Below are 25,022 nucleotides of genomic sequence, written 5' to 3' on the forward strand. Positions count from 1 at the left end.
CTATTTTTCCAATAAAATAATTCACTGCAAATATACATTTGTAGATTGGACAAGATTTTTTACTTTTAGCGTTTTTGCCTTTTTTTTGGCTCTGTTATGCTGCTTTCAGATTTTTCTTGAGATTTCAACTGGCGTTTTCTTTTATAGAGCAAGTGTTCCTTTCCTATTAGGCAGAAGGCCTCTCCCACCTTTATTCTCCTGCCAATTATTCACTTTCTAAGCTTGATCCATTCACTCTGTGCTTGACTCTTAATTTTCTGTCTCCTCCATTTTCATTTAACGGCTCTTATATTAGCACCCTTGTTGTTGTTGTTCAGTTGGTAAGTCATGTCTGACTCTTTGTGGCCCCATGGGCTATAGCCCTCCAGGCTCCTCTGTCCATGGATTTTCCAGGCAAGAATACTGGAGTGGGTTGCCATTTCCTCCTCCAGGGGATCGTCCCGAATCAGGGATCAATCTCAAGTCTCCTGCATTGTCAGGTCTGTTCTTTACTACTGAACCACAAGGGAAGCCCATAGTAGCACCCTAAAAAAGCCTTGGCATGGGAAGCTATTATATAAGCACAGGCTTCTAAGTGCTCTTCTCATCTCCAAAGTCTGCCCTGTCATAATACACACCACACGTAATAGTTTAGTGGAGGTAACATGATGACCTTACACTTTTACCCGCTTCCTCAGGGCAAGTTCTGAAGACTTTCCTAACTTCCATTCTAGCTTTATCTCCCACTAGAAGTTTATAATCTCACATTACATCAGTATGACATGTGTACCTTACCACGTCTCGCGGATGTGTTTCTAAAAGTTGATATTTAAATTTACTTAGTTAAAAAAATGCCTGAAAGATTTATAAACAAAAGTAACAAGAAAAAAATGAAAAGCTTTTTTAAGGAAAATATTGCACAAAAAATCATTTCTGTGCAACACAATTGTTGTTAAATATGGCTTTTTATGTGTCACTTTTCTATTTTTTTTTTTTTAACATGTCACTTTTCTAAAAGCAGGGTGGTTTCTGGAGCAGGGGGAGCCATTATTCTTGGTCACCTTTATGTCTCCATGTGTGAAGCCTCTGTTCTAACACTCTTTAAGAGGCTGTTTCCTGCACTAAACTTGTTTATAAAGGACAGCAGACAGCTGTTCAGCTGCTTGGCAGCCGCAAGTGTCTCTGTGGGATATCTTTGGAAATAAAAAAAAAGCTAAATTCCCCCACTGGGTGGAATTTTCTGAGCTCTGTGGGAGAATTTCTTTGTGGTCTTTTTCTCTACTGTACATAATATATACTGATGATTGTTGTGAAAAATTATTCTTACTGCATTTTTCAAAAAGCTCAAGCCTTAACATCAACAGTCTTAGAAGTTTAGAACCATCTAGAATATCTTGCACCTATCTACCAACTTTCAAAAGTAATACTTTTCATTATCTTTTGTATAATGAAATTTTCAATAATGCTGTATTATAGGAAAATACATCCCACCTTTCTCTATTTTGCATATTGTTTTGCAGTGTGTTCCAGAAGTTACAATTAAAATGCACATCAGTGTTGTTTTAATGCCCCCATTGAGCAGCCTCTAGACTGTAGACTAAGCAAAGAAGGCACCATTCTACTCCCACTGTCCTTAGAATAATGTTCTTTAAACCCCTACCTAATTGCCCTCTACTCCTGTGAGAATAATGCCCCTATTTTCTGTATAATTTCTATGGTATTTAAGTGACTGACAAACATATGATGCCTTGACTATATTGGTTTAATCTCCCTCACTAAATCATAACTATAGTAAAGATATTATGCAAATGAAAAGAGAAAAAGGCAAATTGAATTTATACTTTATTAAAATCAAACAATTCTTACCTGAAATGTGTATTCGATAACATTGTGTAACTGTACATTGTTCTTTATAAAACTTCAGGTCTTGTCTGATTAAAAAACACTTGGACTATATCCTAAATATATCCAGTGATTGATGAAATTTCTTAATGACGCATGGCACGTTCTGAAAGACATCAGAGAGCAGGGCTAGCACTCTGATACCTCTCCCTTGGAAATGCTGGATCACTAATGGAATTCTGCATTCTGCAACTTCCCCAGCCCTGGAAGGTTTGCTAACAGGAAGTGCAGCTGTGTGTGCTTTCACTGGAAAGCTAACTTCTTAAAGCTCACTGCGTAGCTTCCATTTGTGATCCACAAATACTTCCTCAGAGTGCTAGAACCACTTCTAAGCAGAAATAAAGGTAGAGTCCAAAAGGAAAAGAGAAAGTAAGGGGGGAAATGCTGATTCCCCATCTTTCTTCATGAGAAAATCACGTGAAACACTTGCAGGACCCATGAAAGGATTGCATATCTTATATTTACAAATGATAAAATAATGTGATTCCACTGAGAAAAAAAAATCAATAGTGCCTCAATGTAAAAAAAGTAATCACTGGATTATTATAACCAAAAATGTTGCTAATATTTTTGTTTTCCATTAAGGTGACATATCTGTTTGATAATGGAGGGACAGTCTTCTTTGCTATTTTTATGGCAATATGGGGTAAGTACGTTATTCCATTACTTAACTTCCTAGCCCTTGTTTTCTGAAGCTGTTGCTGTGTTTCTGCACACCCACACCCACACACAAACACACATACCATGTGTCAATTCAACAATAAAATCTCTTTGTTTCCTATGCCTTCTTCATACATTCACGGCTTCTTTGGGAATTTAACTCTGATCTAATCTTCTAATCCCTAAAGCATCAACCTTCCTATACTGTAGAGCCTATTTTTCCCACCAAAAGCAGCCAGTAATTAAAAACAAACTGAAGCATACTTGTGAAAGTGATGATCAGAAAATGTTTTGTTTGCTTAAGGCTTCCAGTCATCTATTTTTTAAAACTTAGATTTTATGCACTTAGAGATACAGAATCTATTCCGTATATGATTGAGCAATAATGTCTAATAGTAAATAAATCCTGTTCCTATCTAACATCTTTAAACTGTAAAACTTATGTTTAGGTATATGTATTGGCTGACTTTTTCATGAAGTTTCTCATTGAGTTTTTAAAGAACCCAATTAATTGAGACCTAAAGTAAATTACAGATTGGAATTTCCCATGATTTGAAAAGAAGTGATTACTTTCCTGGGTAGGGTCAACTTTCCAACGACGGTCTATTGAATGCAAAGTTATCATCAACTAGGCAACTCAAGGACTTTACTATGTACCTGCTGATACAGAAAAATAAAATGTACTAGAATATAAATCTTTCACTTCCATTGTCTTAATTTCCCAGGAACACAAACTCTGTGCCATACTCTTTCTAGCTTTAAGTCAAAATTTAAAAAAAAAATAACCCTTCCAATTTTCCTTCAGGAAAATGCATTAAGACTACAAAGGGAGCAATGGAGAGTTAATTCATTGATTTTTGTCTATCCCCTCACCCAAAAAGTATTTTCACTGAAGGATTTTTTAATTAATCAGGCAGGGCAATCATGGTGAAGTCTTTTAGTTTTACCTGATTCCATAGATATTTCCTACTAAGAAAAAATAGGCCAAAATACTAATGAAGGTTTCTCAATGAATGATTCAGCATAGCCAAAACTGGTAAGAAAGGAAATCTTTTGGATGATTTATCCTCTGTTTATGCTTCTGCTAGTTAGCCTCATGCTTTTACAGTTCTCCTTGACACAGGCCATGTGACAGTGGTCTTGCTTCAGTGTTTGCAAGATGGATTTGAAAAAGCCAGGATGTAGATGAACACTTGCCATCTGCAGCCTTTTCCCCCTAAGTTTTACACTGAGGTACGAAGTGGAGGTATGTCATCCATAGGAATGCCATCATGTGCCTTTTCTCCACCTGCTGAAGTAGATGAATCATTTGCAGTTGGGTTGTAATAACTAGAATTCCCAAAACTCACATCATAAGGTTCCGGTGTATTATCTAATCGCAGAACTAAAAAGCAACAAAAAAAAAAATTGTTTTATAGTGACAGTCTGGAATGCACACTCTTGCATCTGCTAGACCATAGGAATTGTTCTCCATGAGCAAATAGTTACATTTTTTTGTGATATTTTCAGATACTGGTTTTGAAACTTTAAATAAGTAGTTATTTATCACGCCACATTTTTCTTTCTAAAACTAAGAACAGTTTAACTTCCAAAATGTCACTTCTGGTGGTCCAAACATAAAGGAACTACGGGAGGATCACAACAGAAGTCTAGCAATATTTGATATAAGGAAGTATTAACATGTCTCATTGACTTTTGAATCTTGTGAATTCAGAACTGTATCAACAAGTTCAGAATTTTTTTTTTAATTTGGTCATGCTGTGCATTTGTGGGATCCTCGTTCCTGACCAGGGCTAGAACTTGGGCCCACAGCAATGAAAGCATAGAGTCCTAACCACCAGGGAATTCCCAACATGTTCAGAATTTTTACTTCTGGTGTAAAAGTGATTTTTAAAAAGTGAAGAGCTTTACTTTTTAAATTAGTGTCATTATTTTATCAAGTGTCTTAATATCTTTACAGGTGAGCAATGGAGATGAAAAAAAAAATTGTAAAATCTTCTGTTTGCTTCTGATAGATCCAGGTTATCATACAGTTAAGGTTTTCTAACTAAAAACATAGTTTTTTTTTTCTTTCCACAAACAACTAATTATTATTTCCTTAATGATCTTGAATTTATTTTTATAGAAAACTTGGAATGTTCTAGGCTTCTGAATACTAAAACAGTGACTATTTACTAGCTAGATTAGTCATCTAATTATTCAGCTAGGTAGTCTCAGATCCTACCTAGTCCTTAAGCCTTCTGTTTACTAACTGGGCTCCCAGGAGCCTTAGGGATTTGGAAGGGGTGACACAAAGTTACCTTGAAAAAGTAAAACTGTTGTGATTGAATTGTTCCATTATGCCTCAATCACAACATCTTAGATTGTACAAAGTTGAGAGATTGACCTTTTACATCTGATAACATTTAAAGAAAATATTATGAAGTTAAAAAAAAAGTTTGGAAGGCTCTAAAGCTTGAAATCCTATCCTTCAATTTGGGAAAGTGCTACTTTTTATTTTCTGTGGATTGCTAAAAGTCCATAAACAGATTTGAAAAGGCCAGGATGTAGATGAACAGAGTTCAGTTATATTTACAACTAATGGGTTTGCTTTTGAAAATCAGCAATGTATCAGTAATGATCCAAACTTATAAAAAATCAACAAGATTTTATCAATAGAACTCAACAGGGGCATTTAACTATATTTTGATGGTAGCAAGCATCTGTTGTGTAAGCCAGAAACCAGATTTTTCTTTGTCCTGAAATATTTTTTTAAAAAGAGATGAGTCAAGCTTTTGAAGTTATTTCATTTCTGTTCTAGTTAATACTAATCAAACTCAGTGCTTTATTCTTAGCAGACACATTTCTCATCCATAGATGTTGTGCTTTTTTTTCCATAACATAATTGGGAAATTTCTGAATTAAGGTATATCTGACTTTATGTACCCAAATATACAACTCTTCAGAAATTCTTTTTTAGAGCCTCATCAAGATAATTTATAGAGAGCTATTGTATATGTGTAAACTTTGTTGTATATGTGTAAACTTTGGAAGAACATCCAATTAGAATAAATCATTGTTCAAAATCCTGCTACTAAGGGATCCAACAACGATGGAGAATGGCTCCACAGTTTTTTGCTTACAAACTGGCGATTTTGTTCTTAATATCATACCATTGTCCTTTCATTGGCTTCTCTGATGGTTCAGATGGTAAAGAAACTGTCTGCTATGCAGGAGACCTGGATTTGATCCTTCCAGGGGGTTAGGAAGATACCTTGGAGGAGGAAATAGCAGCCTATTCCAGTATTCTTGCCACACTCCTCCTGGAGAGAGGAGTGTGTGATGGGCTGCTGCTGCTGCTGCTGCTGCTAAGTCGCTTCAGTCGTGTCTGACTCTGTGCGACCCCATAGACGACAGCCCACCAGGCTCCCCCGTCCCTGGGATTCTCCAGGCAAGAACACTGGAGTGGGTTGCCATTTACATACAGTCTATAAGGTTGCAAAGAGGGAGACACGACTGAATGACTATTTATAATGCTATGTTTTACATTCTGAGATTATGACTTAAAACCAATTGAGTTGTGATGAGCAACAGTTCCAAATGGTTTTAAAACTTCATTAACAGGCCCATAGTTATTTTGGTTATGTTCTTTGAGAAAGAGAGTAGATCAGAATAAATCTTTAGTTCGTTTCTGTCATGTGACTCGCTAAATCCCATCTGGATAATGCAGTGAACATTAGCATCTTCACTTAATTAAAATCAGTGTGTACAGGTGAAGTTCTGAAAGTTGTTTTTACCTGGTTCATTTCTGTCGTCATAAAGTCGCCGATGGGAAAATGAATCTGTTTTCCTTTTTCCACACAAAAGGTAGCCAACAAGACTAAGCAATGAAGCACCCAGAATAGCACCTAAAATGGCCCCAAATACTACTCCTGTGTTTCTGTTCTCTAGAGGACAAAGAAAAAATAATTTACACATAAGAAATAGAAAACAATTATTCAAAGAATAGAAATATATACATGTGGACTTTGTGTAAGCAAAGTTTAACACTTTTTATTAAGATAATGGGTATGTATATATAGTGGGTGTGTGTGTGTGTTTTATAAGGTACTGAGTTTTGGGGATATATCAAAAATATATACTTCCTGATAAAACTGTACTTCAAAATTTGAATTATCTTGAAACATTCCTAAGCCTTAGTTTTGTATCTGTCTCATTACGTATTAATACCAATAGTACTGAAATGCCATGTGCATTCTCCATTAAGATCTAATTTCTATATTGAATTCTATACTGTTTTTCATCAACTCTGAATCACTGATGAACTTTAATGATGAGCTAGGCTTTGAGTTTGTTTCTATTCAGAAGTAAAAAGCAAATGGGAGTAAGTAGGTGATAGAAATGAATTCACCCCAAATGAAAAGGCGTTATGAGAAAAATAAGTATATTCTGATATAGAATATTTTCAAATACAGGAAATATACCAAACAAAACAGGATGCTTGCTGTGCTTTGTACATTTCAAACAACTGTGTAGGTCTGAGTTTCAAGGAATCCAGAATTTCATTCTATCATCCCCTTTAGCAAGCACCTTAGTTGAAAGCTGTCATCAATAAATCACGTAATACTCTCTGAATTCATGCTTAGTGCAATTTACTTTCAGCTTTAAAAAATAATTTCTCAAGAAGCTTATTAATTAGGCAGGCAAGGGTTCTTATAGGCTCTCTAATTCTATATCAGACTCCATTTATACACCAAAAAACATGTTGAAATTTTTTGACAACAGCAGCACATATTTTTACTAAGCTGAAAGTGAGGCAAAGTTAACTAAATTTTCTTTTGATTAAAGAACAATGGTAGGATTAAGTACTCAATATTCTCCCTCCCTCTCTCTCTCTCTCTCTATATATATATATATAACACTAGAAAGGCAAAACAGAGCATAGTTTTATATGTATGAATGGAAGGATGTCTTAAAATTAGGTCTTAAAATTATAAAAATATGTGTACACATAATATATTGGTGGCAGTGCTATATTAATCTTGGATTTCAAATTTTAAAACTTTTTTTGTACACTGACAACAGCGTTCAAATAGGAATTTGTATATATAATTTTTTATATCACTAACATCTGTAGATAGGTTGTATGGAAATCAATTAGTTCATGGAGGGAAAAAGAGTATTTTTTTTTTAATTCAGGAAACAAAACCATGATTATATAATGAATCTTCATTATATATTAGAAATCTTTTCTGCTTTATGTTTTAAAACTTGACTAATCCCTAAATGAAACAGAAATGTCCCCATAACACAATTTTCTTGTGATACTCACAGCTAAATTTTATCTTTATGGTGTTCAGTAGGTACCAAACTAAAAATTAAGAAGGGTATCCTGTTGAATGTACATTTTTAAAATATCAGTGTTCTAGTCTCCTGTGATTGCTGTATGGTTTCAGATAATTTCCAAGTTTATTCATTTCATTCTCTTTTCAAAACCCACATACATATATTTTTAAACTTCAGTTGCATTGTATTCCTAAAGGCCTGGGAAATTTCACATAGTCTTTCTGAGATGCAGTAAAATTGTTACAGTATCTTAAAACTGTACCATTATATCAGTTTCAGTTTCTTTTCAACTTAACCTATTTCTTACTTTGCCCCACTGTTTCATCACATTCCCATACTGTAATGACTAGTGTCTATTGACTTAAGTCCAAAAGTCCCTTCACTGTTCACTATGAATATCGTGCCTGCTGTTGCAAAAGAACCACTTGCGCTATTGCAGCCTCCTTTTTCTTCTAGAGTGGTGCATTCCTTAGGTGTAATAACTTATTTGGATATTCAATTTTACACAAAAGGAGAATTAAATCCATTTATATTTACCTTCTTGGGGGTCTGACGTATTTGGGAAGATTTTTGAATTATTGGTGAATTTCAGGGTGGGATGTAAAGTTGTTTCTTGATAGATGGTAAATCCCTCCACGCTCTCTCTGGTTGTGGTAGGCCATCCATCTGTTACCATGGGGGTCACAGATATGGTGTTTGGTCCTGAAGGGAGGTTGCTAACTGGAATGGAACTGTTGTCAGGAGCTTTCATGGTATCATTGATGGAAGACCAGGTAAAGTTTTCTGAAGATACAGTAACTGTAGTATTGGGAGGGGCTGAAACTGGCCGAAGACTGTTATCTGCTATGGATGAGTTCCAAGGCAATTTAGAAACAAAGCTGTGGATTGACGGAGATCTTGGGGAAAGTGTAGGAATGAGTCCCGGACTCCTGGAAGAGTTGTCTGTTGACAGATTACTGTAGAAACCTGTTTCATGTGTTTTATTTGATGGATCTCCAAAAGAGAAATTACTTGCGTTGGGATTGGAGGTTTCTCTATTTTCTTTATCTGAGGCTAAATTTGCTTTACTTTCTAAAGGAACAGATTGATTTTCCCTTGTTTTTAATTCTTCTGCAATGCTTTCTGTTGTGTTTGTTTTTTGACCTTCTTCCCCATGGCTTCCAAACAGTAGTAAACTAGACAAAATTGCAATCAACAGAATTTTGGCTGAAGTCAACATTGCAATCTTCTTTGGTTTTAGTGTTAATATGGAGAATCTGAAAGAAAATAATAACCATTTGATTTATTAAATGAAGTATTGAGGTTTTTCTTTAATGGATCTACATTTCTAAAGTGATTTAAAAAAATATAGACACATAATACTGAGATGATCATATCATACCCTTTATTCCAAAAGTTTGTTTTCTTTGGATTTTATTAAAACAAGAGTCAGTAAGTTCTGTTTCACCGAGTTCTATTTTCTATATAATATTTCTTTGTTTCTTCCTCTAGGGAAATGCCATACAGAAACGTTTTCAAGCTAGACATTGCCATTTTATTATTTCAAAGATCATTTAGCTTGGGACAAGTTGAAGTATACACACACACACACACACACATAGTGTATATGGATGGCTAAGTAATTTTTTTTAATACTGTAAATATAGGGCATGTAGAGCTTGCTGATTTCTTTAACTTATTTAAGGAAACATGTTTTTTATAAAGATGTAATTTGGAGTGTTTATTATAAAAATTATGTTATCGATTATACACTAAACATACCACTTTAAAGTGAGTCAGTCAGGAATTCCACTTGAAAGCATTTTATTAGTTCCTAATTTGAGTTACTTGAATTTGAGGTTAACATCCCTTTTTTTACATTATGTTTACTTCATGTTGCCCCTTTTCCTATTAATCCCAGCTTACAGAAAGTCAGAAAAACTCTTAGAATTGGAGATTCTTTCATTGTATACTCTTATTGTATAAGTGAAGAATCTGATTGGGAGTATGTGTGGAAAAAGGCACTTAACTAGATCATGGCAGAGTTGGAGTTGGAAACCATGGCTCTGACCTCCAATCCGGGCATATCACATTGCCTCTTAAATGTGGAAGCGCCACAATTCACAGATAGGAGGATATGGGGGAGAGGTTTTGAATTTACATTTATATTGCAAATCTGGTTTCTATATGAAAAACATATGAAAAAGAATCATCATATGAAGCAGTTGTTTTATCAAATCAAAATAATCATACTGACTTCATAATGTTCTGCAGACTAAATGAAATGATTTAAGTAGAAGTACTTTAAACCGTATCTGGTCCAAAGTAAACAGTTAGTTAATTTCCATTTCTTATTGTTAAAATATAATATTACTTCCATAAGTGTCTTACAGTTTGTAATATCAACTCATTAGATCCTCACAATGATCCCTTGAGACAAAAAAAGAGTAGCTCACATTATCCTCATTTTGCAGATGAAGAAACAGGGTCAGAGTGTCCAGTAATGAAAGCTAGTAAATGAAAAAAGCAGCACTGAAAGCTACGTTTGCTGACTCCAACCTAATTAGGTGTTAAAATTTTAAGTATTTTTAAGTGAAAAAAAATTCTTAAAAAAACGTTAGACTATATTTGTATTTGTGATTATTTTGTTTATTTATATTTCAGTCACTTTCTGTGATAATCAAGAAAATTCATTTAGATCCTAAAAATTTTTAACATAATTGGAAAACATATTATTAGTATGCACTTATTACATGAGATGGTTTGCATGTTTTCTCATTTAATTCTTAACAAAAACAATCAAACAATAAAGAAGAGGTTATTAATCCTATTTTACAATCTGTAAAAGTTAAATGGGAACAAAAAATGTAAATAATGTATTCAAAACACATAGCTCGTAGTTGAAAGATAGGGTTAGGATTCAGACCTGGACATCAAAATCTCGTAATCACTCACCTATATAATAGAAGCTACAAAGGAATATAGATTTGATATCACCTGGTTTTTAGAACTTTTCCCACAAGTGTTTTCTTAGCACAGATTATAATAAAGAATAATAAAATAATCCAAATTTTATTTTAACCAGAGCTGTTGATAACCTCATATTTTTAATCACTGGTGAAGTAGCTGCTTCTGCCTAACTGTGTGCTGTGCTTAGTCACTCAGTCATGTCCAACTTTTTACAACCCCATGGACCGTAGCCCGCCAGGCTCCTCTGTCCATGGAATTCTCCAGGCAAGAATACTGGATTGGGTTGCCCTGCCCTCCTCCAGGGGTCTTCCCAACCCAGGGATTGAACCCAGGTCTCCCGCATTACGGGTAGATTCTTTACTGTCTGAGCCACCTTCTTCCTTAAGTACCTCTTAAACATACTAAAGTACACCTTTATCCTAATTTAAGAAATTCCCAACAGTTGTCTCCATGGTTTCTAAATAAACACTTTTACCTTGTAATTTACGTATTAACAAAATAGGAATGATTATCCCCAGGACCTGAAGTTCACCAATATTTAATTAAAGTATTGCTTCACCTAGCACATTTAAAATGCAATTCAGTTTAGTTTAAAAATACTCAAATGGGCCTTTTCAGAAACATCTCTTTCCTGTGAACTCTGTCATGTTCATAGTAAACTTTATAGCCTCTTTCACTGTCTCTTGCCGTGGATCTGATTCATTTTGCATTGTATTTGGTCACCTGTCTGGTTAGGCAGTTTGATTTGCCTTCCCTAAACCTAGGCTTTCTAATTATTTTGTCTTCCCAAAGAAGTGACCACCAGAGGGGACCAAAAAATAAACCTTGGCTGTTCATCTAATTTTCTCATAATGTCACATAAGGATTTTTGCAAAGTACTTTTACTCCCTTCCCGTAATGAGAATCCACATATCAGGAGTCAACAAAGTGAGTTTTGTTGCTCCTGTTTCAGTTTGCCTGTAACATGGAACCACCAAGGGGATCTCTCTACCTTTTACCCAGCTTTTGATTATAACTTGAAAACCTAAGGTATCAACACCCCTAATGAGCCAAGCAGTCTGTTACTGCCTATAATTTATTTCTAGGGAAACAGGAGAAAGTAAAGAGTGGGATAAGATAGTACATTGTGAATGCTATTTGCAATTTATTCAAAAATTAATACACTTGTGGGTAAGGCTTTTGTGAGTATTGATTTGTTCTGTTGTCCCAGAATGATAACTGGGGACAACTTTGCTTCTGCCCTCTGGCTTCTGAGAGAACCAGGTTGCACTTCCTACTCAGGTCCATTCATCTTAAAGGGACAGAAGCAGCCAGGAATTGAAGCCATCAGCTCTTCAGAACACTGGCACTGGATTTTTGCTGGGGCAAGGACTAAGCAATTTTGGTTAGGTGTGACCCCATTCTCCCCTGGAGTAGGAAACAGCAACCTACTCCAATATTCTTTCCTGAAAAATTCCATGTAAAGAGGAGCCTGGTGGTCTATAATCCACGAGGTCGCAGAGTCAGACATGACTGAGTGAGCACAGACCCCATTCTGAATGGAGCAATGCATATTACAAACAGGGAAGATTAATGTTAGTGGCACAGAAACTCCAGAGGACAATAAAAGCAGTCTATATTATTTACAATTTTCTTTCACCCGCTTTCCTTCTCTAGTTAATATATTTAAACTCTGTTGTATATTTGCTGTGTAAAGTTATGCTAGATGATGGATTGTGTGCTCGTGTGTTCCAAGTTCATCAGTCAACCAGATGCACAGTGGAAGCAGAGAGAATGTGGGGATGAAAGAAAGTGAATTTGGAAACAGAGAGAAAAAAACAAAAAACAAAACAGGAGAACCAGATAGCATCATTTCTCCTGTTCTTTGCCCCATCTTGCCCTGAGGTAGAAATTCCTAAGAGTGATTTTCAAGATGTAGCCTGGGAACAGAGATAAACTCATTATGAACCTGAAAAACTTCCAAGATTAGAATTATTATAAAGGGAATAGAGACAGAGAGAGAGAGGAGGATTTCCATCCAATTTGGGGTATGTTAAACAAAGATTTTAAATCTTTCTGAATATATTGAAATGTTTGTATTGTTTCTAAGGTTTAATAACTTTTAAAATATACTTTCGGATAGTATGAGTTTAACTTTTTTAAAAAATAATTCCTCTATCCAAAGAAAATGAACACTATTTTCTCTTGTCTTTGGTGTTGGCACTAAAAAGTGGTTTCACATTACTGCTTTTGTATAGAGGGTTTCAGGAGGTGGTGATAAGGGAAGAAAAAAAGAAAACTTGTGGCCATTAAGGGAAGCAAATTCACATTCACTGCTCATAAAATTGTCGCCCCTTAATTTTGTAAAGTTATTATTCTGCCCAGCCCTCCTGTTGTAACTGAGTCATACCTATTTTGCACTGAGCTTTAAAAATAAGGAGGTACCCTGGTTTGTGTCAAGTAATCAAGCCATGCAAGGGAAGAGGAATGCTAGTTAGTCTAAACTAAACCAAAATCAGAAATTTTAAAGAAAACCATCACTTTAAGTTGCACCGAGAAGATGTATAAAAGCATGTTTCTGTAGTGAAACAACTAAAGAGTATATGCTGTGCTGCTTCTCTCTCAGTTGTTTGTGATCATTCTCATTGTAGATCTCAGGCTACCAATTAAGACAGATGAGTTTTGCTTGTCTTGGTCATAAGAAACGGCCTGACATGTAGCCAGTATTCCAGGCAGAACTCACATTTTACTCTGAGTAGATTTTCCAGTCTTGCATTGTATTTTGCTGTCCCTCAGTGAAAAAGCCACAGTAAATGAAGACATAAGGAATTATGCTTCTAAAGATGCCTCTTTTTTGAGAGGGTCTTAGGGAGAGAAGACTTAACTAGCCAGAAGGTAGGATTCTATTGAGAACCCATATCATTCACTTTATTTGATTTTAAAAGAAAGAAACAAAAAGGAAAACATGACTTTCCTTCAGGAAATAATACACTTCAAGAGTTTGAGAACATCATTCTAATTATAAGACTGAGGAATGCATAAGCCCAGAAAAATATATAGAATGTCATACTCCCTGCTAACTCGGGCATTTTCAGTCATAAACTTCAATGCTGAAACAATTAGGTGGAAGAGTGTTAAGTTTAGAAAGATTGTGTCTCCAAAAGAAATATTCTGGACCCAAATTCCCAGGTTTTCAGCCTTCTATTGTTTCACTATTTGTAGAAACAGTATCTATGGATTGGTTAGAAGACAATGGTAAGCAATATATCGGCCTCTCTTTAATAAAAGAACCCTTACACAGCCACAAACTGAAAATAATTATAAGAAACTTAATGCCTGTCTTTGATGCATGGGAGGTCTTTTGCAGCAATGGGCTTAGCCTTTTAGATTTCCATTGAGTGCTCTACGAGTATGCATACCATGTTAAATAAAATATATACACATCATTTTGCCAATTTTTGATTAGGAAGATCTTTGGTAAAGACATAAAGCTTAATAATTCCTTGCATTAGCAGATTGTTTTCAAAAAGCTGTTGTGTTCTAATACTTCAGCAAGAACCACTGAGCTAAATGCATAATTTAAATCTAAATAATTTATATTCTTGCAGCCACTTCTGCTTTAAACATTTCAGAACTTTTTACTAAGATCTGACTTAAGGAAATTTGTCCTTGTAATTATGTGCATTTTAAGCAAGTTTTTTCTTGAACTCTTCAGCTGGTTTCATCATCTAGAGAATTTGGCAATAATTCTTAAAGTTAACTCACTTAGCACGAATACTCATTTGGAAGATAATTACTTGATGAAACAGCTACCTGTCTTCACAAAGGGTCTCTGTAAGTACTTCCCAGACTGTTCTGCCAAAAGTTCAACTGGCTTTGATTCTCTTTGGTAAATAAGAGAAAGAGAGAGAGAGAGAGATGAGACCAAGGGTCTGATATAATCCAGCCTGCACTTACCTTCAGGTCTAGGAGTTGTTTACAAACAGGAACTGAAGTATCACAGCTATCCTGGCCGCAATGAGTCTGCCATGCATTAGAGAAAGCAGATGGGTTAAGTGTACAGTTTTCCCACTAAGCAGGAGGGTGCAGAGAAACGAAGTTAGGTGGGGGTGGCTGTATCTTGCTTGTGTAATAGAGCACCCACGAACCTGACTGACCTGCTTCTCAGCTGTCAGCATGAAGCTATCACCTCATTCAGGCCTTTAAAAAAAAGAGAAAAAGAAAGCCCAACCCTCCAGCTTTCATAGGTTGGTTGCTTTGACTTCGGGACAGGCTAGTTCTCTTTTGGGTGTTGGAAAACAAAGGACGTACATTTCTTGCCCTCAATGAAAAAAAGCGGGACAGATGCTTTGGTCCTGGTCAATGCTTCTGACACATGCTGGGTTTCCCCTTTGCAGGTGAGGAAACCACAGTGAGTCAGTCCTGCACCTGTTGCTCAAGTGACCTGTGCTGGCTGCATGCTGTTCTCCAAACACATAACCAAATCTTTCTTTCCCATTGTGAGGATGCCCAATTTGTGTACTCACAACCTGAAAGGAGAAGGTGTCTGCCGTGTGCTGAAACTGGATTTATAGAAAGTCACACTTCAAACAGTGGATTACTGTGCATTGGATCCTTGAGAAAGCTGTAAAATATTAAGTTAGAAATCAGCACCAGGACTGAGGTGGGGTTTCTTGCTGACTCTCAGAAGTTTGGGGGAGGTGGTAACTGGGGCCTGACTGAGAATGGCCACGTGATCCCGAGTCATCCTGGCAGCCTGCTCAATTAGTTTCCATCCTGTGTTCTCTTTGCTTTTCCTCTCAACTTAGAAGCCAGAGAGTTTCAGAAGAGCCTAAGTAATGCTTGATTAAATACTAGAGATGAATAACAACCTGGCATACTTCCTTTCACGGCTTATAAAAGGGAGAAGAGTGAAACTGCACTTTCTGGGAGATTCCGCACATTAATATTTGGGGATGGGCGCCAGGGGTCTGTTCAGTTCAGTAAGCCTGAGGTTCATGCTTAGTTCTGTTGAGCAAGTAGATAGGTCTCCAACTGCTGAGAGAGAAAATGAAACTTTAGCTAAGGTTCAGGAGTTTTAAATTGAATGCAAAGAATCTTCCCAGTTAATTGGCTTCAAGAAAGAGCAAGGTAATTCTATAGTTTCAAATTTTCTGAAGCCCAAAGTCCTTCAGAGTTTGATTAGAAATTAAGCCAAACCCTAAAATATATTCACTCAAAAGATATTTAAGCTATATCTGCACTGATAGGAAGAAAAACAAGTTCAGTTTAATCAAATAAATAGTTACTGAGAAATGGCTTAATAAAATTGGTTATTTTCAGATTAGCTAGTTACTAGGAAACAAAATTCAACTGAATAAATATTTTTATATCTATGCTTAGAGAACTGAACATGACTTGGCAGGATTGGGTGTACTGTACACACCCTTAGGGATTTTCCTAGATATGTGCATGAATACATTACTGTGTTCTACTTAGCATAGTAATCATGGCCTATACCAGGCAAGGAAATTACAAGGTACTTCTGCTGCAACTCTGCTTTCACTGTCACAAGAGTCAAAGTTAATCTCCAGTGACCCTCTTTTCTGAAGACGCTGTGGCTTCAGAATCCTTTTCACTACTGCCCTCCTGACAACCGTAACCAGTTGAGTAGACCTGAGCCCAGAGATAAACCTTGTTTACCTTCCCTGTCATGAGCACATCTGGAAGCAAAGTTATAAAATGAAAACTATGCATAAATTTAATGCCTCAGTTATTACTTAGCTCATGTAGTTGTGATCAGACACCTTTATGGAAGCACCTGGAGTTAAAAAGTAATTTCTTGCCAAACAAACAAGTCTTGCTGAGATGCATTTCCATGTGTACCTGTGCGTGATACCACATTCTAGGTAAGATCTATCCCATTTTGGACCTGAAGAACTCAACAATAAGGGACAATTACCCAACAATTTCATCAGCCAAACCAGCTGAGATGACATACTATGCAATGCTTACATAATTTGTGTTGTACTTACTTACCTTCTATGGAGACTTTCATCTAGCACTCTCCAATTGCTTTACACCCATTAATTAAACCTCACAATACATAATGGAATACATAATGGAAGAAGAACTACTGCCTCTTTGTCTGAAATGGTGGAACCACTCACCAGTGGAGTTTCCAGAACATGAAGTCACATTATTGTCACTAATGGATCTGACAATAGAACCAGATTGTAGCTTGGAACCATGTCTCAGATAAAACCAAAATATTGTTCTAGGTCCAAAATGGTATCTTATTTTACAAACCCTATTGCATCACGTGTGTGATACTGACATCACGCATAAGGAATTTGTTTCCATAGGTTAAATTCATTATTAGCAGGTTCTATGTTGAATTTATGTTTTGTCTCCCCAGAGGAACATAGATTTTTTAAGCTAAAAAAAAAAAATTTTTGAGTAAAAATAAGGTAACATCATGGTTACATTATCTGAGGGTATGTCAACGATATTCTTTACAGGTACAATGGAAATTGCTGACTGGAAAGTGTCTTCAGGATGTTAACAGCTGTTTCAGTCTTCTGTTGGAAGAGAAGTAGATGGGTCATTCTCATGAGTGCTAAACTTGTTTATCATACAAGGCTTTTTTGGGTTTTTTTTCCTAAGTCATATGATATTATAGTATGATCTTCATTTAACTGTAACTTCTTGGAAAGGTTAAACACTCTATTTTGGTGCTAAGGACAATGCCTTTTGTTAAGCAGAAGTTTTGAAATAGCATATACATGGCACACCTACATGCATAAATGGGGATCTGATGAAGGTTATAAATTGGACATGTCAGATACAAACGTTAATTCAGGCATAGTTCAAAGAAGTGAATTACATAACCATAACAAAACCTGTTGCATTCCTATCTACACATTTAAAGGAACATGTTTTCTCAGTAAACATCCTTATAAAAACAAAAAATTAAAATGAAGTTGATGCTGAAACCTATCTGATTGTAATAAGAAGTAGTAGGTGTCCATGAATACCTGGACCAATTGAAAAACAAAAAGACCATTGACTTAACAACTTAAGAGAAACATTTATAATAAAATCTTATATTTTAAGCTTAATATTTATTAAATTTTGGAATGAATTCTATTGTTTTATTAATTGAAGTGATAATCCAGATGTTTTAAAGAGCCTTATATCCATTCTGATGTTTAAAATTGTTTTAATTATTTTAATTTCTGTCTGTATTTTTTTGTTTCAAAGAAGTATGACAAGGTAATCAATAAAGGTTTTCAGGCATAAATATAAAGGATAATATTCTGAGGTAGAAATAGAAATGGATTTAAAGATAAAATGGAACCATTAAAATGTTTCAGTAGATAAGAAGAGCTTTCTGAAAGTGTATTTTTTAAAGGGATATGAATTAGATATAAAAGACCAACAAAAAAGTTGTATTTTAAAATGTCAGTTTTTATAATGCACTGGAAATTGCATCCTTTGCCACAATTAATATATATGATGAAAATAAATTTTGGATGTCATAAATATATATAGTATGATACATAGTTCTATAAACTTATTTGAGGTTGCAAAAATTTTGAAGACCACTGATTTAATGTATTACTTTTTCACTAATTTCTAAGGATTCAGAATATTTTATTGGGCATTTTTCTATAATAATTAGGGCATGACACAGGAACAGTTTTAATCTCTTCTAGTTCCATTAAAGGAAAAAAAAACAAAAAAGCCTAAGAGGGTTTCAGAGCTTTTGCCAAAATGTGATGGAAACGTTTCAAAAGTAAACATTACTTCCCTCAGAGTGTTACCATTGCCAGTGTTCTCATACTCTGCTCTGTATGTTACTAGAATAGATTTATTAGCATAAGGTGGCCCTACTGAATCTTTATTCAGTGTGAGAACACTGGGGCTCCTTCTCTGGCTGTGTTCTCTGTCGAATCCTGGTCCTGCTACTTACTGGTTCGGTAGCCTGATCACTATCATATCCGAAGACTACTTTCTCATTTTTAAAATATAGAACGGGATACCTGCCTCCTAGGCGACAATGGGAAATCAATGAGATAAAGTAGGTAAAGTATTATGTGTTGCTTGACACTAAATAGAGGCTTATCAATGATAACTATAATAATTTTAAAGATGGTAAAAAGTGAAGCTTCAGCATTGTGAATAAAAGTTGAGATGAATCCAGCGAAATGTAGAAAAACTTATATTGGATTATTTTGAACTTGGGTCTATACTTTAGTACATAGTAGTTGTTTGATAAATATTAATTGAATGAAAAATGATTTTTCATGATCATGAAATGACCCAATTTTAATTGATTTTTTTAACATAAAATCTTTCCCTGGTCACCCTTTTCAAAACTATAACTCTCCTTTCTTGATCTGTCTCATCTCCATTCCCTGCATTATTTTCTCCCTCAGCACTTGCTGCCATCTAACATACCCTATATCTTATTTTTGTTGTTGTTTATTGTCTGTACCCATACTAGAAATCTCATGAAAGCAAACATTTTTGTCTTTTCTTCATGGTTTTATCTACATAGCTAGAATAATTCCTGGCAAAGGCTAAATGCTCAATTGATGTTTAAAGAAATGAGCAAATGAATGAGAGTGAACAAATAAATAAATATATTTAACAATAAAAAAGTTAGTACACTAAGCATAAAATAACTGCAAGTTCATTTTTCTTCTACTTAGAATAGTCTTCCAATTATAAGCTCATCAGATCTGAAATAATCTTTTTTTTCACTTAAAGATATTCTTTGGACATCTTTGTATATTTGTACACATAGGTCCTTGAGCGATTCCCTTTAGCAGGTGAGAAGAGATGGGAGGTAGTTCACAAGAAGAGTTGATTTTAGCTAGGAATGCATAAAATTTGTGTTGTAACAGGTGAGAATACGGAGGTTATAGGCACATTGTAGAACCATAGATAGGTATGGTTTTGATGAATAATTTATTCTGAATATTTAATTTTGAAAGATGAGATAGACAGTAAACTGTTGAGTGATGTTAGAAGTGTAGCTGCTGGATGTTAAAATAGAGAAGAGAATGTATGATAGTATGGCAGCCCTGAGGGTCTACTCAAATCATCGATTTAAAATAAAACTCAAATCATTGATTTAAGTCATCCAGTAAAACTGTATTTTTCCTCAAGCAATGGTAATGTGCTTGGGAACAGGTAGACAGTAGATGAAATGTTGTTTTTAATTAGGGTTATATTTCACCTATGGGTTTATGTGACAGACTGAAAGAAGAGCTAAAAAGTTGAGGGCATTTGCGAGTGAGTATAATGATTGATCAAGAGGATGCAGGGAGAAGAAATTGAGGGCACAAGGGGAGGAAAGGACAGAGAAGATGTGATGGGGAGAATCGATTGAAAATCTGGGTGGAAAGTTAATGGATCAAAAAAGTCTGGGTGAAGGGATTGTTGGAAGTGAAGTTTATAGGAAGTAAGCTACATGGATGGAGGTGATAATTGGGAGATTATGGAGGGTTTGGAGTGACTAATCAAAAGTACACCTTGGGAGGGCAGGCATAAGATAGAGTAGGAAAAAGCAAAGAACTGAGAAGCCGAGATACTAGAAATATTATTGGTGGACGTTGTACTTTCAAAAATTTATTTTGGGAGTCGCGTTAATAAGAGTTACACTTAGCTGACTTAAAAAGCTTTTTTTAGAAAACTTGGGGAAGTATCCCAAGGGAGTAGTAAATGACTTCCACAGAGAAAGATGGTAGAAAGTATGAATTGATAATATGAGACTCAAATCTGCGAATCTTTAAGGAGAAGGGAGAGAAAAACTAGTCTTGAAGCAGCAGTGAGGAGCAAGAAATTCAATGCCTCATCTTGGGCACCTATCGGTGTGGGAGACAAGTAGCCATCACCTGAAAATGTCAGATAGAAAGTGAAGTTTCAGGAGTGTCCCATAAGTGTCCCTTACCTGTTTCAGTTGAGCAAGGAGGTGAAGGAACATCTTGCCAGGATGGAGAATTCTGCACTCCCTCTGGACTCCTGCTTGTAGAAGAGTTCTGAAGGGGAAGCCTCTTACCGCTAACACCTAAAACAACTTTTGTTTCCAACCGGGCAGTAGCAGCCTGCTGGGAAATGAGATGGCTCTCTCTCACAAGTACATGATAGTCCACTGTGTGAGAGTACTGCACAACTGATTCATTGCCGTATGATGGAATATTCTGTTATACAAGTTTGCGTCTTTTAGAATCCTAATTTCATTATAGAATCTTCAGATGGCCATTGCCTAACTTATCAACTGTGTGATGTATTTTGATATGAACTTAATTAAATCAAGGTACAACCGGTTTTAAATATAATAAAGTGGCAAAACTGGCAGATTGATAGTATTGTAACTTATTTTTCCACATTTAGGGAGAGATCCAAGTGATTTATTAATCCTGCCTTTAAAAAAATCAAGATGGATAATTTAAAAATCCTGTCATTTCTAATTTGTTTCTTTCTGGTTTGAAAAGTTAGAATAACTAAGTAATAACCTCACAACTTTGCCAACAAAGGTCTGTCTAGTCAATGCTATGGTTTTTCCAGTAGTCATGTATGGATGTGAGAGTTGGACTGTAAAGAAAGCTGAGCACTGAAGAATTGATGCTTTTGAACTGTGGTGTTCGAGAAGACTCTTGAGAGTCTCTTGGACTGCAAGGAGATCCAACCAGTCCATCCTAAAGGAGATCAATCCTGGGTGTTCATTGGAAGGACTGATGTTGAAGCTGAAACTCCAATACTTTGGCCATCTGATGCGAAGGGCTGACTCATTGGAAAAGACCCTGATGCTGGGAAAGATTGAAGGCAGGAGGAGAAGGGGATGAGATGGTTGGATGGCATCACCGACTCAATGGACATGAGTTTGGGTAAACTCCGGGAGTTGGTGATGGACAGGGAGTCCTGGTGTGCTGGGGTCGCAAAGAGTCGGACACAACTGAGTGACTGAACTGAACTGAATTGAACCTCATAACAAAAGAGTTTTTAAGAGTTTATTTGCTGAATGTTCTCAGCACTGAGCCATGACCTGGAGAGGAGCAGAGTGAGGAGAGAGTGAGATACCTAGGCTAGGTCTGTATACTTTTAGAATCCAGATTTGTTCCTTGGCTCAAAAGCAGGGACAGAAGAAAAAGAAGTTATTCATGACCTAAAGGGGATTTTGACATTAAGTTCATGGGCAAAAAATAACAATGACAAGTGTTTTTCTCATCTGTTTAGAAGACTAGGAGCAATATAAACATTTTGCAGAAAGCAATGAAAACATGTTAGGTTTAACTAAGCTGACAGTTCTATAAGCTCTTAGCTACAGTAAAAGGAAGGCAGTTTTGTGTTGCATCAGGAGAGAATCCTTATTAAAAACACCTAGTGTTGTTGTAAATCCCCTTCTCTGAATGAATACTTTAAACCAATAACCCTGCCATAGGTGTCACAGTGAGCTGGTCTTCTAGGGTCCAGTTCATCTGGGGACAAGTCTATTATACTTTCTGAACTTTTGCAGCATTACCAGTAAAATAACAATAACTTCATTTCTTGAACATGGAGCCATTGAGGATTTTGTGAGTAAGTATGTGTAAAACATTTGAACAGGCTGTCTGGAATATTTGTGTCTGATGCACAATAGCTATTCATTGGAAGGAGATACACAATTTTGGAAGCTCTCTTTAGGAAAAGAATGCAAAACAGAAAAATCAAAAGTTTACAAATTTTAAAAACTTCAAATGCTACATAAAATCAAAATCCATGAAAGTAATAATATTTTAATTAATTAGTTGCCTAACACATCTCCGTAAATGCTTTTTGTCTTACTTTTTTATCTGCATTTTTTTTTTTTATTATCTCTGCATGTTTTAGTTGCTCAGTCGTGTCCGACTCTTGGCAACACCATGTACTACAGGCTCCTCTGTCCATGGAGTTCTCCAGGCCAAGAATACTGGAGTGCGTTACCATTTCCTTCTCCAGGGGATCTTCCCAACCCAGGGATCGAACCTGTGTCTTCTGCATTGCAGGCAGATTCTTTACTGTCTGAGCCACTAAGGAATCCCAATCTCTGTGTATGATGTTTAAAAAGATGGAAGGAATGGAGAACTCATTCAGTTTTTCCTCTTCCTCTAGCACAGTTAATTGAAAATTTTTTTATTACTTTTGACAGTTTTTTAAAAGATTTATTAATTTGTTTTGCTGTCTCAAGTCTTGGCTGTGGCACATGGGATCTTCATTGCATCATGTGGGATCCTTGAGGATGGTGCACAGACTCTCCAGTTGTTGAGGAAGGCACACCGACTCTCCAGTTGTGGTGTGGGGGCTTTGTTGCTCCACAGCATATGGCATCTTAGTTCCCTGACCAAGGGTTAAACCTTTGTTCCCTACATTACAAGGCAGATTCTCAACCGCTGGGCCACCAGGCAAGTCCCCATTATTGGCAGTTTTGAAAGGCTTATTTCAACTTCATAATTGATAATGCCATGTGCATTTTTAATATTGTTGGAACTCTGAGGAAATCTCTAGTGTGTTTCGTATATGACTTAAGGTTTGTGAAATAATTCCCATGGAGTACTTTCTGGCTCCATATATTTTATATCTTATTTCTCTTCCATTATCAGTGCTGGATACCATAGAACATGTGCATCTCATCATACATCCCCTAGCCTGGCACCTGAAAGAGTCAGAATGTGAACTGGAGGAGTCGCGTCAGAAGCCATCGCTACATTAGGAGAACTGGCAATAATTGAACAACACTTGGAAGTGCCTGCAAATCACATAAACATATCTCACTAAATGCAAACTAAATGTATCCCTAATTATTGAAACCTTGCAATACTTAGCTATCAAAAACACTTGGCCACTCCCTCAGCCATATTTGGAAAAATCAGAGATTCTGGCTATGTCTACAGGGAGCTATTAGACACATCAAAATTGTAAATAGAAGCAATTTAATTATTCTGGGACTGAGTGTTTGCTTGAATTGTGAACCAAGAAGCATTATACTTACTTCTGCATGTCCATCTTCACAAATTCAGAAACAGTGGCCTAATAAAGGAAAAATAATAGTCTTTTCAGACAGTTAAGTTACAACGTGTCAAAATTTTATTCGAGTTTGACTGCGAAGGAAAAGTCTTCTAAAGGACCAATGCAAAGATTTCTATCTTGGTGCAGACATTTTGTAAGGAAAGAAAATGGTTAGTAATCATTTTTAGACTCCAAACAGATCAGACTCTAGACTTCTGATTAGTGGGTCACTCTCAATCTCATTTAGGTCTATTAGAAATCTGCTCAAACGTTTTGTCTGTGATGCTGATTTCTTCCCAGAAGGATGTTGCAGATCATGTAGCTCAAAAAGTTCTGTACCAGACCGTGTTTAGAAATAGTTTTTCCTTTGGTATAGAAAAAGGTCAGTGTTTGGATCTAGATTTGAATTTCAGCCAGGTGACTTCCTCAGGTAACTTAATCTCCCAGGAGCTTCGATTTGCTTCTCTACTGAAGGAGATAATAATCTTTATTTCACCTGGGTTGTTGTGGAAATGATAGGAGCTAATTAAAAATATGTCTAACACAAAGTCTGGGAATTTGAAAGTGCTCTATAATGGTAATTTTCTTCTTCCTCTGTGAGACTATGCTGCAGCTCATTTTCTTTTTTTCTTTGTGCACTCTAATAATAGATATTGTTTTCTCAAAAATAATTTTGAATTGAATTATTTACTCTAGCAGTGGTCCCCAACCTTTTTGGCACCAGGGACCAGTTTTATGGGCTCCCCTGATAGCTCAGTTGGTAAAGAATCTGCCTGCTATGCAGGAGACCCTGGTTTGATTCCTGGGTCTGGAGGATCCACTGGAGAAGCAATAGGCTACCCACTCCAGTATTCTTGGGCTTCACTGGTGGCTCAGCTGGTAAAGAATCTGCCTGCAATGCAGTAGATGTAGATTTGATTTCTGGGTTGGGAAGATCCTCTGGAGAAGGAACGGCTACCCACTCCAGTATTCTGGCCTGGAGAATTCCAATGACTGTATAGTCCATGGGATTGCAAAGAGTAGGACACGACTGAGCAGCTTTGACTTCACTGCACTTCACCTGTTTTATGGAAGACAGTTGGACCAGGGGCAGGAGAATGGATTCAGGATGATTCAAGCGCATTGCATTTATCGTGCACTTGATTGCTAATCTGACACCACCACTGATCTGACAGGAGGTACTGGTCTGTGGCTCAAAGGTTGAGGACCTCTGC

At 36.2% G+C, this 25,022-nt stretch overlaps 3 protein-coding genes across 8 annotated transcripts in view; 1 reads left to right on the forward strand and 2 right to left on the reverse strand.

Annotated features, from left to right (window-relative positions):
* Positions 1–25,022, forward strand: part of ANO3 (anoctamin 3) — a 486,839-nt gene that overhangs the window by 401,052 nt on the left and 60,765 nt on the right. For all 4 annotated transcript variants that reach the window (XM_081543183.1, XM_081543186.1, XM_081543185.1 and 1 more), the window contains one exon: positions 2,467–2,527. In XM_081543183.1, the coding sequence (XP_081399309.1) occupies positions 2,467–2,527 (61 nt within the window). The remainder of the gene's footprint in view (positions 1–2,466; positions 2,528–25,022) is intronic.
* MUC15 (mucin 15, cell surface associated) lies at positions 1,804–16,482 on the reverse strand. Of its 3 annotated transcripts, XM_081543190.1 has the most exons (5): positions 15,666–16,482; positions 14,752–14,817; positions 8,404–9,122; positions 6,318–6,467; positions 1,804–3,925 (listed from the first exon to the last, which is right to left on the reverse strand). In XM_081543190.1, exons 3-5 carry the CDS (start codon positions 9,083–9,085, stop codon positions 3,765–3,767), a joined length of 993 nt encoding a protein of 330 aa, XP_081399316.1. In that variant the 5' UTR covers positions 9,086–9,122; positions 14,752–14,817; positions 15,666–16,482; the 3' UTR covers positions 1,804–3,764. The 3 variants fall into 3 exon arrangements, with proteins under 3 accessions (XP_081399316.1, XP_081399315.1, XP_081399317.1); XM_081543189.1 differs by lacking the exon at positions 15,666–16,482 and having other exon boundaries at positions 14,752–14,977; XM_081543191.1 differs by lacking the exons at positions 6,318–6,467; positions 14,752–14,817; positions 15,666–16,482 and having other exon boundaries at positions 3,765–3,925; positions 8,404–9,094.
* Positions 22,622–25,022, reverse strand: part of SLC5A12 (solute carrier family 5 member 12) — a 116,310-nt gene continuing 113,909 nt past the window's right edge. The window contains exon 15 of the mRNA XM_081543188.1: positions 22,622–23,829. Within this exon, the coding sequence (XP_081399314.1) occupies positions 23,788–23,829 (42 nt within the window). The 3' untranslated portion in view covers positions 22,622–23,787. The remainder of the gene's footprint in view (positions 23,830–25,022) is intronic.

This window comes from Giraffa tippelskirchi, chromosome 11 (assembly GCF_054371585.1).
Source record: "Giraffa tippelskirchi isolate mGirTip1 chromosome 11, T2T-mGirTip1v1.2.pri, whole genome shotgun sequence".
Lineage (NCBI taxonomy): Eukaryota > Metazoa > Chordata > Mammalia > Artiodactyla > Giraffidae > Giraffa > Giraffa tippelskirchi.

What these genes read in the sequence shown, in the direction of transcription:
- MUC15 (XM_081543190.1), bottom strand. Translation starts at nt 9,085, where the DNA reads ATGTTGACTTCAGCCAAAATTCTGTTGATTGCAATTTTGTCTAGTTTA. An exon ending in TACGTCAGACCCCCAAGAAG is followed by an intron (nt 6,468 to 8,403) that starts GTAAATATAAAT and finishes TTTGTCCTCTAG; the next exon opens with AGAACAGAAACACAGGAGTA. An exon ending in TGACGACAGAAATGAACCAG is followed by an intron (nt 3,926 to 6,317) that starts GTAAAAACAACT and finishes GTTGCTTTTTAG; the next exon opens with TTCTGCGATTAGATAATACA.